The following is a 14,451-nucleotide window of genomic DNA, read 5'->3' as shown; positions in this document are numbered from 1 at the left end:
TGTCTTTCTCTCTTTCCTTTGTTGCCACCTAACTTTGGGTACCCACTGGTGATATAGGGCTGGCTTCCTACAAGGGGCACTTAGGATAGAGGCATGCACTTGTTACTCTAAGAAACCCCTATCTCAGGACTTGCTCAGAATAAGATATGTTGAATGCAGAGTTAAGCATTTTTATCGAAGACGAAATAAACCGATACTTACTCTGATTAAATCACAACTTGCTAGGCAGAGAAACCACCATTAGGGCTATCTTCTGAGTTTAAGAGGTTTAAAACTCCTGACAAAGCAGACAAAGCAGAAAGGGCTGACACGAACCCGCAGTGCCTACCGGAGCTAAACCCAGTTGTTGTACCATTAACCAATTGGTAGTTCTCTTACAAACAACGCTAAACTATTCCAAAGGAAAAGATGCAGGAAGAACTGCTAGCCTTGAGACCCATGAATAAGTAGTCTTTTCAATTATTTGTTTATCTTGAGACAGGGTCTCGCTCTGTTGGAGAGTGCATTGGTGCCATCCAGCTCACTGCAGCTTTGACCTCCTGACCTAAGCGACCCACCCACCACACCCTCTGGAATAGCTGGGACTACAGGTGCGCACCACCTCACCTGGCTAATTTCTGTATTTTTTGTAGACAGATTTCACCCTGTTGCCCAGGGTGGTCTCAGACTCCTGAGCTCAAACAATCCTCATGCCTCTCCTGCTGAAAGTGCTGGGATTACAGCTGTGAGCCATGCTGCCCCACCAGAATAAGTAATATTAGGAACTGGTAATCTCTGCAGTTGTATTAATATAAGAAATTGCATGGTCCATCCATGAGAAATAGCAAAGACTGATAAACCCCTCAGTCTTCTCACCACGAATAAAATTCCTGAGTGAATTGCTATACTGAAAAAAGACATTTGTTAAAAATAAAATTAACAATTAAAATTAAGACATTATAATAACGTTAAAGATGTTATTATAATAAAATAAATTTAAATGAAATGAAAACAAACAATACATTTAGAAAGAAATAATTCTATTCAAAAAATTATGAGTAGAATTTAAAAACAAAATGGAAAAAATGAATAAATTTTAAATTTGCCAAAAACTCTAAGAAGAATTCTACATTCATAATATAGATTTCTCAAAGTTGAAACAGATAAAAATGAAATATATAATGAAATATATATAAATGTTTAAAAAACAAGGAAACTGCAAAGTAGTAAGGGACCCGAAACAAGGGAGAAACATCAGAGAAAAGCGAATTTAAAAATTGACAACCAGCAATGAAGGCACATCTTAATGTATTTTTATTTTCTAAGTGGAGATGTTTGGTAACAGAATCTTTTCAAGGAGGAGAATCCGAAAGGTTCCTGCTGCTCTCTAAGGCTGATTAGCTCCACAGATCCGTGGGCAACACGCCCAGGGCACAGAGAACGCTGCACAACCAACGCGACGAATCCACTCCAGGCAGTCTGAGAAACCCGGGAGATGGCGCCACCAATCCAGGGCAGGAGGATGGCTGCATTCCAAAACGCGCCCGCTGCCACGGGCCTCGGTGTCCTCCAGTCTGTCCCAGGGCTGGGGAGGACTGCTCAAGGGAAGCGGCTGGAGTGTGAGTCTATCGGGTTCCTCTGCCGGGTCCACCTCTTCTACAAGTGCCTCTAGCTGCTTCTGTGTCCCGGGCCAACTGAACTCAGCAGGCTGGTCTGTACTTGGTTCCAAGACACTCTGGACTCCGGAAAAAAGTCCGTTTCGCGGGTAGATCCAGTGTAGCAGCCAGCTAGGACTGGAAAGCAGTCCCAAATCACTGCTGTCCAGTGAGTACTCTCCCAGTACTGGATACAAAGGAAGAGGCCACGGCCCACAATCTTCTGAACTCACAATAGGCGGAGGCTGGGGCTCTGGCGCCACCTCCGCGGAATCCCAGGCACGCTTCTTCACACGGCCAAGAAAATGTTGTTCCATCTCTTAAGCCTCAGACCAAGAGGAAACAGATGTTTCCGCTGATCAAGGAGCGAGCGCCTTCTGCACTCCATCAGCCTGGGTATTTATGCTCTCCGGAGACCGTGGGCGGAGGCCAGCCAGATATTAAGAAACTCAATAGTAACAAATGAGCGAAAATTAGTAGACAATTGAAAAACGGTAACATTTTAGAGAGTACATAGAACCAAAACGAACCGTAATTCCGACAGAAAAACATAGCAAGAAAAGAAACCGAAATGAAACGGACACTAAGCAAACCTTGCAGCGAACTAGCGCTCCAGAACGCAGGTATTAAAGACCGCTTCAAGGGCCAAGAACCATCTGTTTCTCGAAAATGAGCATTTCGAGAAACCGTCCATTAGGGCTCTGAGCTACTCAGGATCTCGATAAGCAGAAATGCGCGTTGAACTTAGCAAGCGCAGGCACCTAGTGGATAGCGGGTGTACTGCCAAACAAATATCGATCGGTTTAGACGCCACAAATGGTGCTGCTAGAGAGAAACAGCGTGCTCTTAGAAAGGAGCGGTGCTTCCACGCCTAAACATCCTGTTTGGAGAAATGAACGGACTCTGTTTAAACGTGTTGTGACAGCAAAATGTGTTGTGGCATTTTAATGTGTTTTAATCGGTTTAATGTGTTTTAACTGGTTTTAATGTGTTGTGACAGAAAAAGCGCCGGCTAACGGTATCACGTTACTGGTGCCTACAGACGCTCGGTGCAATCACTGTTCTGCACGGCAAAACTGAGTTCAGGAAGTTTCTAGGAGATACTAGCACTACTAGGAACGAGAAAGTAACAGCACAGAGAACTTAACGACCCCGCGAAAGGGAAAAGTCAGGTTGGGTGCAGCAACTGAGAAAATGCCGAGTGGGCCGTACTGGCAAACTTGCTGATACAAAACCACGAGCTCCTCAAAAGAAGCGGAGCCTCCAGGCAGAACCCAGGACCTCACACCAGCGAGGCTAAGACCGAGCTGGGCTCCCGGCCCCTGAGAGAACGAAAGTCTACTCAAAATTAGTAGAAAAAACACGTAACATTTAAATAAAAAATTTAAAATAATAAAAGCCTGAAATGCAAGTAAAGGTGAAAACAAACATATCTGTAACATCGTTGTAAGAGCAGAAGACACAAAACTAATTTTTTAAAACGCAAAAATTACAGCGAAAAAACCCTACAAAGAAGAAATTACAAATATTGCTAAACGATGCACTGCCTATCATTAGAATATCCCTGTCAGATCTAAACCCCTGCAGGTTGCTCCTGTCATAATTTCCTGCGACAGAAAAAAAAAATAAGAACGGTTAAACGTGTTTACGACTAAAAAATCGTAGTAGCTGGTATATGCCGATATTGTCCACAAGAAGAAAAAGTCGCGTTCGGCGGGACATGCTATTGTCAAAGGGAGCTTGTAAAACAGAAATCTCGTTCGCCGCCATTTCCTGACTCCCATGGGAATTTCAAAAAGCACACAATTACAGCGAAGACCGGACTCGATATTGCGAAACCTAACTTGGTATAAGAGCTCCCAGGCACTGCTAAACTGCTCATCACTAAACCAAAAAAAAAAAAAAAGAAAGAAAGAAAAAGAAATCGCATTAGCCGGTAGCCAGATTTCCACAGGAGTTAAACGTCTCTTCTGCAGCTAAAGCAGGGCTTACTAATAGGAAACCGGAACTTGACGGGACTAAGAAACTTGAGGCTGGGCTGACCCCATTATTGTCCTGATTAGAAATCCGAGGCTACAGGAAACGGGAGCTGCTGAGAAACCAGTCACAGAGTAACTTCGCCTTTCTGTGGAGAAACCGTGGCTTCCTACGACCTAGAAATCGCAGCCAGGGCTAGACCGGTGTTTGTCTTAAATCAGACTTGCTTGCGCTGAGAAATCAAACCGTGGCTATTCCCCTACTTGGACAGGGGGTACAAATCGCAGGCACCCCGAAATCGAAACTTGCTAGGACCAAGAAGCCAACGACGCGCTAAACCGCCGGGTTCTGCGACCGAGATGCGAGCGGCGCCGCCCCGGGACCGGGTTCTGGAGGCCGAGCCGGAGCCCGGGCGGGGGCGCTGGGAAGAGACCGTGCCCCGCAGCTCCCCTGTCACCCGCTCCGAGGAGCGGCGGGCTCCCCCCGCCCAGCGCCGCCGCGGTCCGAGAACACCAGGCTCGGCGCAACCGGGGCAGCTGCGACTTTGAATCTCTCGGATCTGCCGGCTGAGGGCCGCCGCCACAGAGAACCGCAAGCACAGAGCTGCGAACAGGAGACAACGCTCGGCCAAATGGCGGTGCCAGGAGCCCGCGAGTGACGGCAGCCGGCGGGGTTGCCAAGGACAACATTCGTTTTGGCGCAGCCAACCGTGCTGTCACCAAGAAACCATGGACGCTGAGAAAAAAAGAGGGGTTCGGCCACCGAGAAACTCCGCGCAACGAGTGCTGTGATGCGAAACCGCCGGCTCCGCGCCGCTGGCGAAAGAGTCAACGGGAACGCCGGGTGCTGCCACCCTGACGCCGGCACTAGAGGGCCTCGGATGGAGAAAGCGACGCGCGGAGACCAGGAAACTGTGCAGAGCACAACTAGCAGCTGACACAAGCAGAAAAGTGTCTGATCGGCTCTCCGGGAGAAAGCGCGGATCAAAACCAGCAACTCAGTGCAGGAAACCGTGCGGCCACTCAAGAACGTCATCCACGTCGCGGTGGTGCCAGAGAAACACCGCGATTTCGGTCACTGCCGTAGGAAATCACAGAGAAACACGCGCTGCCACTGAAGTACATCGAGCTCCGCGCGACCAGTGGTTCTGCGATCCACAAACCGCCAGTTGGGCTCGACTAGAAACTTCTGAAAAACTGTCATCCCACAGCAGCTTTCCCACACACGACAGAAAATCGCCTTTAGGGGGAGCACCTAACGGTGCTGAGACCCGCCTGGGCCAGCACAAAGCGCAGAGCGGTCACTTTACCGAGAAACGCCAGACTTGGTAAAACCAACCTTGCGACCAAGGATTCTACCGGCCTCGCGGGACGCAGCCGGCGAAGGTGCGGCGGAAAAACCGCAGGCTCCGTTCACCGAATATGTTGGGGGGCCAGGTGTGGCGGGCAACACCCACGAAGTTGTGAAATCAGAGGCGCTGGACCCAGCGATCACCTGCCCGTAGCAAACACCTGTGCTCTTGCAAAAAGCAACTTTTGGTGGAAACAGGGTGGCGGTCAGAGAGCATCCGCTGACGCTGACAAAGGAGTGGCCTTGGCGCTGAGAAACCGCCGGCAGTGGGAAAGGAGCCGTGCAGCGACCGGCCAACTGCGCGCTCGGTTCCACCAAAGTGCTGCCGACTCTACCCACTTCTACCCCCCGGGCTTAGGGAAATCTATTATCTTTTTCTTTTCTTTCTTACTTTTTTTTCCCTTCTGCCTCTCAGGCTGGTGCAGTGGAATTTTCTCGGGTTTGTGCAGCCTCGACTTCCTGGGATCCCGCGATCCTCCGGCCTCAGCCTCTAGAGCAGCCCAGACCTCAGGTGCGCGCCACCACCCCAGGCTAATTTTTTTTTTTTTTTTTTTTTTTTTGTAGAGACCGGGGTCTTGCTATGTTGCCCAGCCTTGTCTCAAAACCCTGAGCTCAAGCGATTCGCCTGCCTGGACCTCCCAAAGTGCTGGGATCACAGGCGTGGGCCACGCACACCTGCAGGAAGTCTGTATTGTTCTTGCGTTCCACCCAGTGCGTTGCGCAGGGGGAGAGGAGGCAGTTTAGGTGCCCAGAACCAAGCGGATCCTGTTGGTCCCAGGAATAATGTAAAAACCAGTCTGGTCGCCAACAGCTTCCTACGCAGGAAACAGCTATCCAACCTTCCTGCCTGGGCCCTTCCAGGCCACCCCCTGGTTCCCAGCTCTCCTCCCCGTCCAGAGCCCTCAGGATCCTACAGGAGGGGCGGACAACTGCTTGCCTTCGAAACTTGAAACTCTCGGTTTAAGGTTCCGAGAGGAGAGGAGAGTGAAAGGCACTGCGTTTTCTGACCGCAGCTTCAGACCTCCCTCGCCGGTCCCAGTACCTCTCCTGCGGGATAGAACTCTGTGGGAACCGCTCATTGATTCTGATGGTTAACTGTCAGATGTCCTTGATATTAGCGGATAGGAGTTGGAAGAGGGCAGGAGAGAAAAACGGACTGCAAAACTCCAGCACAGGAGGTGGGATTGATGGCAGATGTCTGCTCTCTATCCAAGCCCAATGAACATCTCATCTCAAGCTGCCATCCGCTTTCCTATACCCTTGATCTGTGAAATGGATCACTGACTTTTCTCTATCTTTCGGGAAACGCAAAGCAGGTAAATTTCAAAAGCTTGAATTCTCTCTCACACTTTTCAGTCACTTGTGGGGCTATGGGCAGGGCAGTGGCTCACGTTGGTAATCCCAGAACTTTGGGAGGTAAAGGTGGGCGGATCATGAGGTCAGAGATGGATACCATCCTGGCCAACATAACCCCGTCTCTACTAGAAATTAAAAAAAAAAAAATTACTTGGGCATGGTGCTTGCCTGTAGTCCCAGCTATTCCGGAGGCAGAGGCAGGAGAATCGCTTGAACCCAGCAGGCGGAGGTTGCAGTGAGCAGAGATCGCATCACTGCACTCCAGCCTGGCAACAGCAATAAAAAAAATAAAATGTGTGGGGAGCTATAAACTCCTTCCTCATAGGAATAAGGAACTGCCACTCTGCCACTGCCTGGAAGAAAAACATCTTTTTCCCATAAACTTTCACATTTCCCAAAAAAATCTACACCTCCAGATGTAATCCCCCCAAGAGACCTACAGACCCTATTAAGAGCATTCACACATGAACGCAACATCTCCAAACAGCATCCTGAAGATACCATGCAACCAACTCCATCCTTTTCTAGTTGAACCTGGGCAGAGAACAGGTCCAGAGGATCTCAGAGAAGGGCCTTGACAAGTCAGGAGGCCCAATTTGGGGTCACAATTCTCACCCACTGCAAGGCCTATGCCTTGATCTTCCCCTACCACCATACTATATCTTCTGCTAGCTGGTTTCTCCCTGGTATTTGAAGATCCTCCAGTTGCCTCCTGGTCCTGCAGACAGGAGAATAAACAAAAAATGGCATTGTTCCCACCTAAAAAGTTATAAGCACTTCACCAGAAGGAACTGCCCAGGCAGAGCCTTTTTAAAACAATGCTGCCCACTGCTTCACCCTCCTCATTTTCACCCCAGCAGAGCATTTTAGCAGAAAAGCTAAGAATGGTTAGCTCCCTCCTGTAATCCCAGCACTTTGGGAGGCTGAGGTGGGAGGGTCACTTTAGCCTAGGAGTTCAAGACCACCCTAAGCACGAAGCGAGACCCCACCCCTACAGAAAAAATTGAAAATTAGTCAGATTTGGTCACTTGGGCCTATAGTCCCAGCTACTCGGGAGGCTGACATGGGAGGATCTCTTGAGCCCAAGGTGTAGGCTGCAGTGAATGGTGATCTGTAACTGCACCACTGCACTTCAGTCTGGGTGACACAGGAGACTTTTTCTCAAAAAAAATTAAATTAAAAAGCTGGGATTATGATCTCTGTAAGAAAGGTCACCTGAGACATTATTACATATACCATAAACAGTGGGAAATGCTGCAAATTACACTGTGTTCCAACGGTAAGAGGCCACCACTTAAAAATATATACCTATTTCAGAGATACTAAAATGAGAAAAATCTTTAACCTACAATTGATTAAATTCAGGTATGCACTTCTTTACTTTCAACCTTTAGTGCCATTTTAGTTTGTTTACATCTTGAAAATAGCATAGAGATTAGAGTTGTGATTTTTTTATTTTTTAAATTATTTTTATTTTATTTATTTATGAGACAGAATCTCACCCTGTCCCCTAGGGTAGAATGCAGTGGCGTGATCTCGGATAACGGTAACCTCTGCTTCCCAGGTTCAAGCCATTCTTGTGCCTCAGCCTCTTAAGTAACTGGGACCACAGGCTCCCGTTACAACACCTGGGTAATTTTGGTATTTTTAGAAGAGACAATGATTTGCCATGTTGGCCAGGCTTGTCTCAAACTCCTGGTCTCCTGTGATCCACCCAATCGGCCTCCCAAAGTGCTGGGATTACAGGTGTGAGCCATTGTCCCTGGCCAAGCAGAAATTTTTTAAAACCTATTTTTATTATAGCATTTGTTTTTTCACTATTTAGCCAATACATTTAAATGGCTGGGTAAATGGGAAAATAATCTCCCCCAGTCCTCCAGTATCTATGGGGTCTGTAAGGTGTGATTTATTGTAAATACTTTCAGCTTCTTGCCTCCCCTTTTAGTTCTCCTCATATATTGTGTGATTTGTGGTATGAACATCATTATTCATGACAGACACTGGGCCCACTGTATTTTGTGCTTTACCTTGTGTCATTCTCAACTGACATCTGTGATGAGCACATGCTTTGTGCTGGGCTTGCTTCTCAGTTCTCTCCATCATATAGATGCACAGCCCCACTTAGGGAAGTTGGAGTGTGCACAGCTCTGCCTGTGGCTGAGCAGATAAATGTAATTTTAGTATTCAGTGTTAAGAAATCAACTCTTGGTACAAATTTAAAGCTCATCTTCTAATGTGTTTGTGTGTGTGTGTGTTTGCACGAGCATGTGTGTGTTTGATGTTACTATGTCCCTTCTTGTTAACACTCCAGTTCAAGATAACCAACCTACATTCTGAGTTGATTATTCTGGACACACTCTCTCAAAATATGAATATAGGACACCAGAATACACCATCACGATATACCAATATCCCTCTGGCATATTGATTATTTTGGGCCAGGCATGGTGGCTCACACCTATAATCCTAGTGCTTCAGGAGGCCAGGAGTTCATGAGCAGGCTGGGCACATAAGGAGTCCCATCTCTACAAAAGTATTTTTTAAAAATTAGCTGGGTATGATGGCATGAGCCTGTAGTGCTAGTTACTAGGGAGGCTAAGGCAAGAGGATGGCTTGAGTCCAGAAGTTTGAAGTTATAGTGAATTATGATTCCACCACTGCATTTTAGCCTGGATGACAGAGTAAGACCCTGTCTTTAAAACAAAAGCAAAACAGGACTGGGTACTGGTGGCTCACGCCTATAATCCCAGCACTTTGGGAGGCCGAGGCAGGCAGATCACTTGAAGCTAGGAGTTTGAGACCAGCCTGGCCCACGTGGTGAAACACAGAAAATATAAAAATTAGCTGGGCATGGTGGTACATGCCTGTAAATCTAGCCACACGGAGGCTGAGGCACAAGAATTGCTTGAACCTGGGAGGCGGAGGTTGCAGTGAGCCTAGATGGCACCACTGCACTCCAGCCTGGGCGACAGCACAAGACTCTGTCTGTAGGGCTAAGGGCCCCACAGGGTTGTGGGGTGTCCCTTATGCTGTGCCGAGGCACAGGATACAAGAAATAAAGAGACAAGACACAGAAGTACAAGGAAAATGCAGCTGAGCTCAGCGGGGCCACACCACCTATAAGCAGAGACAGGTGAGGCCCTGAATGTCCAGAAGCGTCTGTATTTATCGGGTATAGGTTAGGGGGCAGGGTAGTGAGTGAAGTCATCTTTAAGGATAGTGATAGAGTCGTGAGTAATAAAACAAGGGGTCCACCCCCATTAGGCCACCTAGGTTAGGAGGTGGACAGTGCTCAGCAAGGGGTCCACCCCCATTAGATCATTGAAGAAAGGAGGTGGGCCATGTGCAGTAAGGGGTCCACCCCCATCAGGTCACCGAGGCATGGAGGTGGGCCATGCACAGTGAAGAGGGTGCAGTGTGCAATACCTCTATCTATGGTCATGCTACTCCTAAGAATATCTATGGGAGAATGCTTAAGTCACACAGCCATGACAGAGCTGTCAGGGTCTACCGCCACCTGCTGGCAGCTTCCAATGAATTCTATAGGAGGATGCTTTCCCAGCTAGCACAATAACAAGAGCTGATAAAAGTTCACAGTCACCAAGGTGCAATTATCCAGAGGGGTTTTGAGCCCTCGGATCCTCGAGGGATTGCTGGTCTGAGGGCAGCCTTCCATAAGAACTGGATGCAAGGTCCTACAAATCCTTTATCAGGAGGAGCGGCTCTTGCCCCAAGCCTGCCATACAGCAGGTATCTTTACGATACTGCATGCTGCTGCCTGGGCCATCGATTCTTGTCCTGGTATAGCTGTTTTTCCCTGAAATCATTCCCTGCACTGTGTCTGCTACAGACATTCCTCTGACTATAAGCTGCTTATTCTTTAATTCATGCTCTGTACCATGTCTGCTCCAGGCATTCCTCCAATTATGAACTAAGATATAGTTATGTATATATACATATATATGTATATATGGAAATAACTGAGTGGTCAGATATTCTTTAGGCACTCATTCTATGAACTAACATATGATTATAGAGAGGTTTATATAAAGAGAAATAACTGAGTAGTAACACTATAAACTGAGATCTTCTTCAAGCCCTAATTCTATAAACTAATATATGAGTATATATAAAGGATTATATAAAAGGAAATAACAGTAGCAACACTATAACTGAGATATTCTTAGGCTCTAATTGTTCCAGGATTCTGCTTAGCTCTCCTTCCTTGGTGTCTATATGGGGGGTTACCCACAAAGACCAAAGACCCAATGAAAAGTGAGTATTTTCATGTTTAATTTCTATGGACATTCATGTAGAAGTATGATCGGATAAAAAGTGTATTTTCTAGTACTAATATATTGGGTGCTGGGGAAGCCAGAAATGGCTGTCTCTTCAGATTATTTTTGGCTGCTCCGTCCAGGGAAGGACTCTCTAGAATGAGGGTTTATGCCATACTTTCAAGAGAGAGAGGTCGGAGAATTCTTTTATGGCCAGCTGCCACAGAGAAAGGCATAGTATGTGTGGTAGTACTGACCTTCTTGCTTCTTTGGTTTTCTCAATTGCTCAGGTACCATGAAACCTCCTATGAAATTTCACAGTTCAGAATCTGGGTCTCTGTACTATCTAATTAGTCACTGAACCAGTCTCTCGGGCCTGAGAATAGGTCAGTCCAGTTAAACAGTTAACAAGACTGTTTCAATTCAATTGGTGGGATTGGAGATGGGCTTCCACCAAAGCTAGGCCTCTATATGATGCAAGCAATCATTCATTTAATGACTTATTTCTATTGAAACAAAATAAAAATAAAGGTTAATGGTTAGAACCAACTATAAACTCAGTTTTTAAGTCCAGAGGGCAGCTAGTCGAGAAATTTTCAGATGTTGAGCTTGAAGCATCTTCAGTTTGAGTTGGAGGAGGCAGTGGCAACCTGACAGAATTTCCTGGTTTGCAGTTTGCATGAGATGTTCTGGTGAAACTTCTTAGTCCATACATGAGTTGTGGTGATTTCTCTGTAGCCTATACTAAACCATCCAGCTTCAGCTTACAGGACTTCAGGAAAGGTATAGCCTAATTTCAGCAATTCCAAGCCAGAAGGGTAGAAGAAAAATCAGAAATATGAGTTTGAAAAGTCATACCGCATTTTGTTCGTGTGTTTTGACAGTCTTTGTCATCCAGGCTGGAGTGCACCAGCATGAACGTGGCTCACTGCAGCCTCGACCTTCCTGGCTCAAGCAATCCTTCTACCTCAGCCTTCCGAGTAGCTGGGACCACAGGTGTGTGCCACCTTGTACTTTTTGTAAATACGCCATGTCATGTTACCCAGGCTTGTCTCGAACTTTGTCATGTTACCCAGGCTTGTCTCAAACTCCTGGGCTCAAGTGATCCTCCAGCCTTGGCCTCCCTAAGTGCTGGGATTACAGGCCTTAGCCATGAAGCCCAGCCCATAGCCAGATATTAAAGGTAACAAAGAATTCAGGATCTAGTCCAGATTTCAGGTAGATGACAGAACCTCAAAAACAAAGTGCTAGAATCTAATAACAGGTACACTATCGAGTTTTGTTCTGAAAATTTTTCTAACTTACCCCCATTTCTATTAAACATTATCAAAGTATTAATAGGAGAAATTTGTTTGCATAAAAGACTTAATGTCATTAAACTTGGCCTAATTATTTATACAAGTGCAGCCAGAATAGTGGTTTACCACATAGGCTCTCTTTAAGTTGCCTTTTCTGGACCTTTTCATAGGGAATTTAAAATTATGCTTTGGAAAGCCTACAGAGGCCAGGAAACCATGTCAGGATTTTGCTTCACATTCTCCATCCGAGGCCTTCTAGTGCCGGCCTCACGGTAGCAGCACCCGGCGTTCCCGTTTGCTTTCCGGCCAGCTGCGCGGAGCCGGGTTTTTCTGCCACAGCATTTGTTGCACTGAGCTTCTCGGTGGCGGAACCTCTCTTTTTTCTCAGAGTCAACAGTTTCTCGGTGACAGCATCATTGGTTACGTCAGAACGAATACTGTCCTTGACAACCCCGCTGGCCGCCATCACTAGAGGGTCCTGGCACCTACATTTCGCCGAACCGAGGTCTCTTGGTCGCGGCGTAGCTCGTTGCTCGGTGCCTCCATTTTCTCTGTGGCGACAGCGCTCAGGTGGCCGATCTGAGAGATTCAGAGTCGCAGCTGCCCCACTTCCGCCGAGCTCGGCGTTCCCGGGCGGCCGCGGCGCTGGGCGTCTCTTCCCAGTGCCCCCGCCGGGACTCGGCCTCGGCCTCAGCCTCCAGAACCCAGTCCCGCTGCAGTGCCGCTCGCCTCTCGATCGTAGGACCCCCGGTGTCCGGCGTGCTTCACCTCTTGGTCCTAGCAAATTTCGATTTCGCTGTGTCTGCGATTTCTACCTCCCTTTCTAAGTCGAAGAGTAGCCACAGTGTGATTTCTCAGCCCAAGCAAGTCCCCACTTGGACAAACACCGGTCTAGCCCTGGCTGCGATTTCATTACCAATGAAACTAGCGATTTCGTTACCGCTAGTTTCGCAGCGCCAGATGCTCCTCGTTGGTAGCACTGCTAGTTGCTTCTGTGAGGCTTGCTAAAGCCCAGGACATTGAGGTGATGGGTGACCCCGTTTCCTCAGTTGAGTCTCGGGTAGATGCAACCACTCTGCAGATTCTTCATATGCCTGTGTTTGGAACAAATACAGATTCTTTCTGGGAGTCGGGTGCTTCTCAGTCGCGTTCCTGGCGGTTCCATTTAAAAGTGGCCATTTCTCCTGGTGTCACCGCTTGTTGGTTGTCAGATGCTTTTCTGTGTCAGTACTGGCCGTTGCATGGAGTGGCCGGTTTCTCATTAGCACGGTGCGGGCTGGCAGTTACTCTGTGGATGCGCAGCTTTCAGCAGCCTCCCTTCGTTCTCCGAATCGGGTTTTCCTGCGCTGGTGTTTGTGGTGGCATTTCCATCACAAAACATTTGCACAGAGTCCGTGTTTTCTTGACCACAACGCCATTCCTTTCTCTAAAACCGGCTATGTCTGGAAACCGGCAACCTCTCTGGGTCACAGAGCCCTTTGTTTCTACGTTCCAGCGCCGCTACGTGCTCGGTGTTAGCAACATTGCACCCAGCAGGATTAGGTGCTCGATGTCGGAGTTTTGAGACAGCGTTTTGAGATCGGCGAACCAGGTCGGTGTTTTCTCGGTCTCAGTTTCTACTAGAGCGGAGCTGACGGTTTCTAAGTGGAGGCGCCGAGCCGGATGTTTCTCTGTAGCAGCCCTTCTCCTCCCCAAGTCCTCAGTGTGTCAACCCGCTTTAGCTAGGCTTATGATTTTTACCTGCCTTAGATGTCATGGTATACGAAGGAATGGGATTTAGGCATACAAGTAGTTTTACCAGTGGCTGAGATTTCTTAGTTGTAGGAAGGTAAAATCGTACTGGTTTAGGCGTGACAACGGTTATCATAAGATCGCACTGTTTAGTAGTGCTTGCTGTTTCTATTTTATGGTTAATTCTCCGTATGCTTTGCATTTTAAATTTTCTTTCCGTGCATTTTACTCCAGAGCAAGGTGTTTGTTCAGTTTGTATTGTTTTCTATTTGCATTTTAGAAATTTAGTTACTTATGTATTTTATTTTGTTTTAAATGTTATCTATTTTCTCTACTGATTTTTGAGTGCCAGCTTCATGCTTCCTGACTTGAGTTGGATCTCAGTCATGCTGAGGCTGGGGCTGCTGTGTTTGGCGAAGCATTGACACACACAAGAAACTCAAGATCTCTGACTGAGCCCTGCCCAGGGCTGCTGATGTAGGTCTAGTGGTTGTGTACACGGAAGACGGAATCAGCCAGACAAGCCTGAAGCCTGGGGCTGCGTGGTTCCACCTCACCACCGTGGCAGGATCTCAAATTAACTTTTCCTGGATTGCTTATTTGTTGAGAGGGAGGAAATAGTAGCTTTTTAGTGGAGACATCAAAAATCTTTCTGGGATGATCAAAGTTAACATTACCAGTGAGCAGCAAGATACCGCATAGTTTTAAATGTGGTGCCTTGAAGTTACACAATATAACTTTTGTGGCAATCCACAGGAGGTGATGCATAATCTGAGTCTGATCATGAGGATAAATTAGAAAAACCCAAATTGAGGACTATTCAATGAA

At 47.2% G+C, this 14,451-nt stretch overlaps 1 protein-coding gene, 1 long non-coding RNA gene and 1 pseudogene across 3 annotated transcripts in view; 1 reads left to right on the top strand and 2 right to left on the bottom strand.

The window, feature by feature from the left end:
* LOC144581463 (uncharacterized) overlaps nucleotides 1-5,157 on the bottom strand; it is a 49,251-nt gene extending 44,094 nt beyond the window's left edge. The window contains exon 1 of the long non-coding RNA XR_013532324.1: nucleotides 4,950-5,157. This is a non-coding gene — a long non-coding RNA (uncharacterized LOC144581463). The remainder of the gene's footprint in view (nucleotides 1-4,949) is intronic.
* LOC100397217 (annexin-2 receptor) lies at nucleotides 1,271-5,157 on the bottom strand. Its single transcript, XM_008992111.5, has one exon. It carries the CDS (start codon nucleotides 1,949-1,951, stop codon nucleotides 1,367-1,369), a length of 585 nt encoding a protein of 194 aa, XP_008990359.1. The 5' UTR covers nucleotides 1,952-5,157; the 3' UTR covers nucleotides 1,271-1,366.
* Nucleotides 3,949-14,451, top strand: part of LOC100403755 (uncharacterized) — a 28,778-nt pseudogene continuing 18,275 nt past the window's right edge. The window contains exon 1 of the transcript XR_013532423.1: nucleotides 3,949-13,483. The product of XR_013532423.1 is annotated as an uncharacterized LOC100403755 (transcript). The remainder of the gene's footprint in view (nucleotides 13,484-14,451) is intronic.

This window comes from Callithrix jacchus, chromosome 2 (assembly GCF_049354715.1).
Source record: "Callithrix jacchus isolate 240 chromosome 2, calJac240_pri, whole genome shotgun sequence".
NCBI lineage: Eukaryota > Metazoa > Chordata > Mammalia > Primates > Cebidae > Callithrix > Callithrix jacchus.
This window is presented reverse-complemented; position numbering and strand designations above follow the sequence as displayed.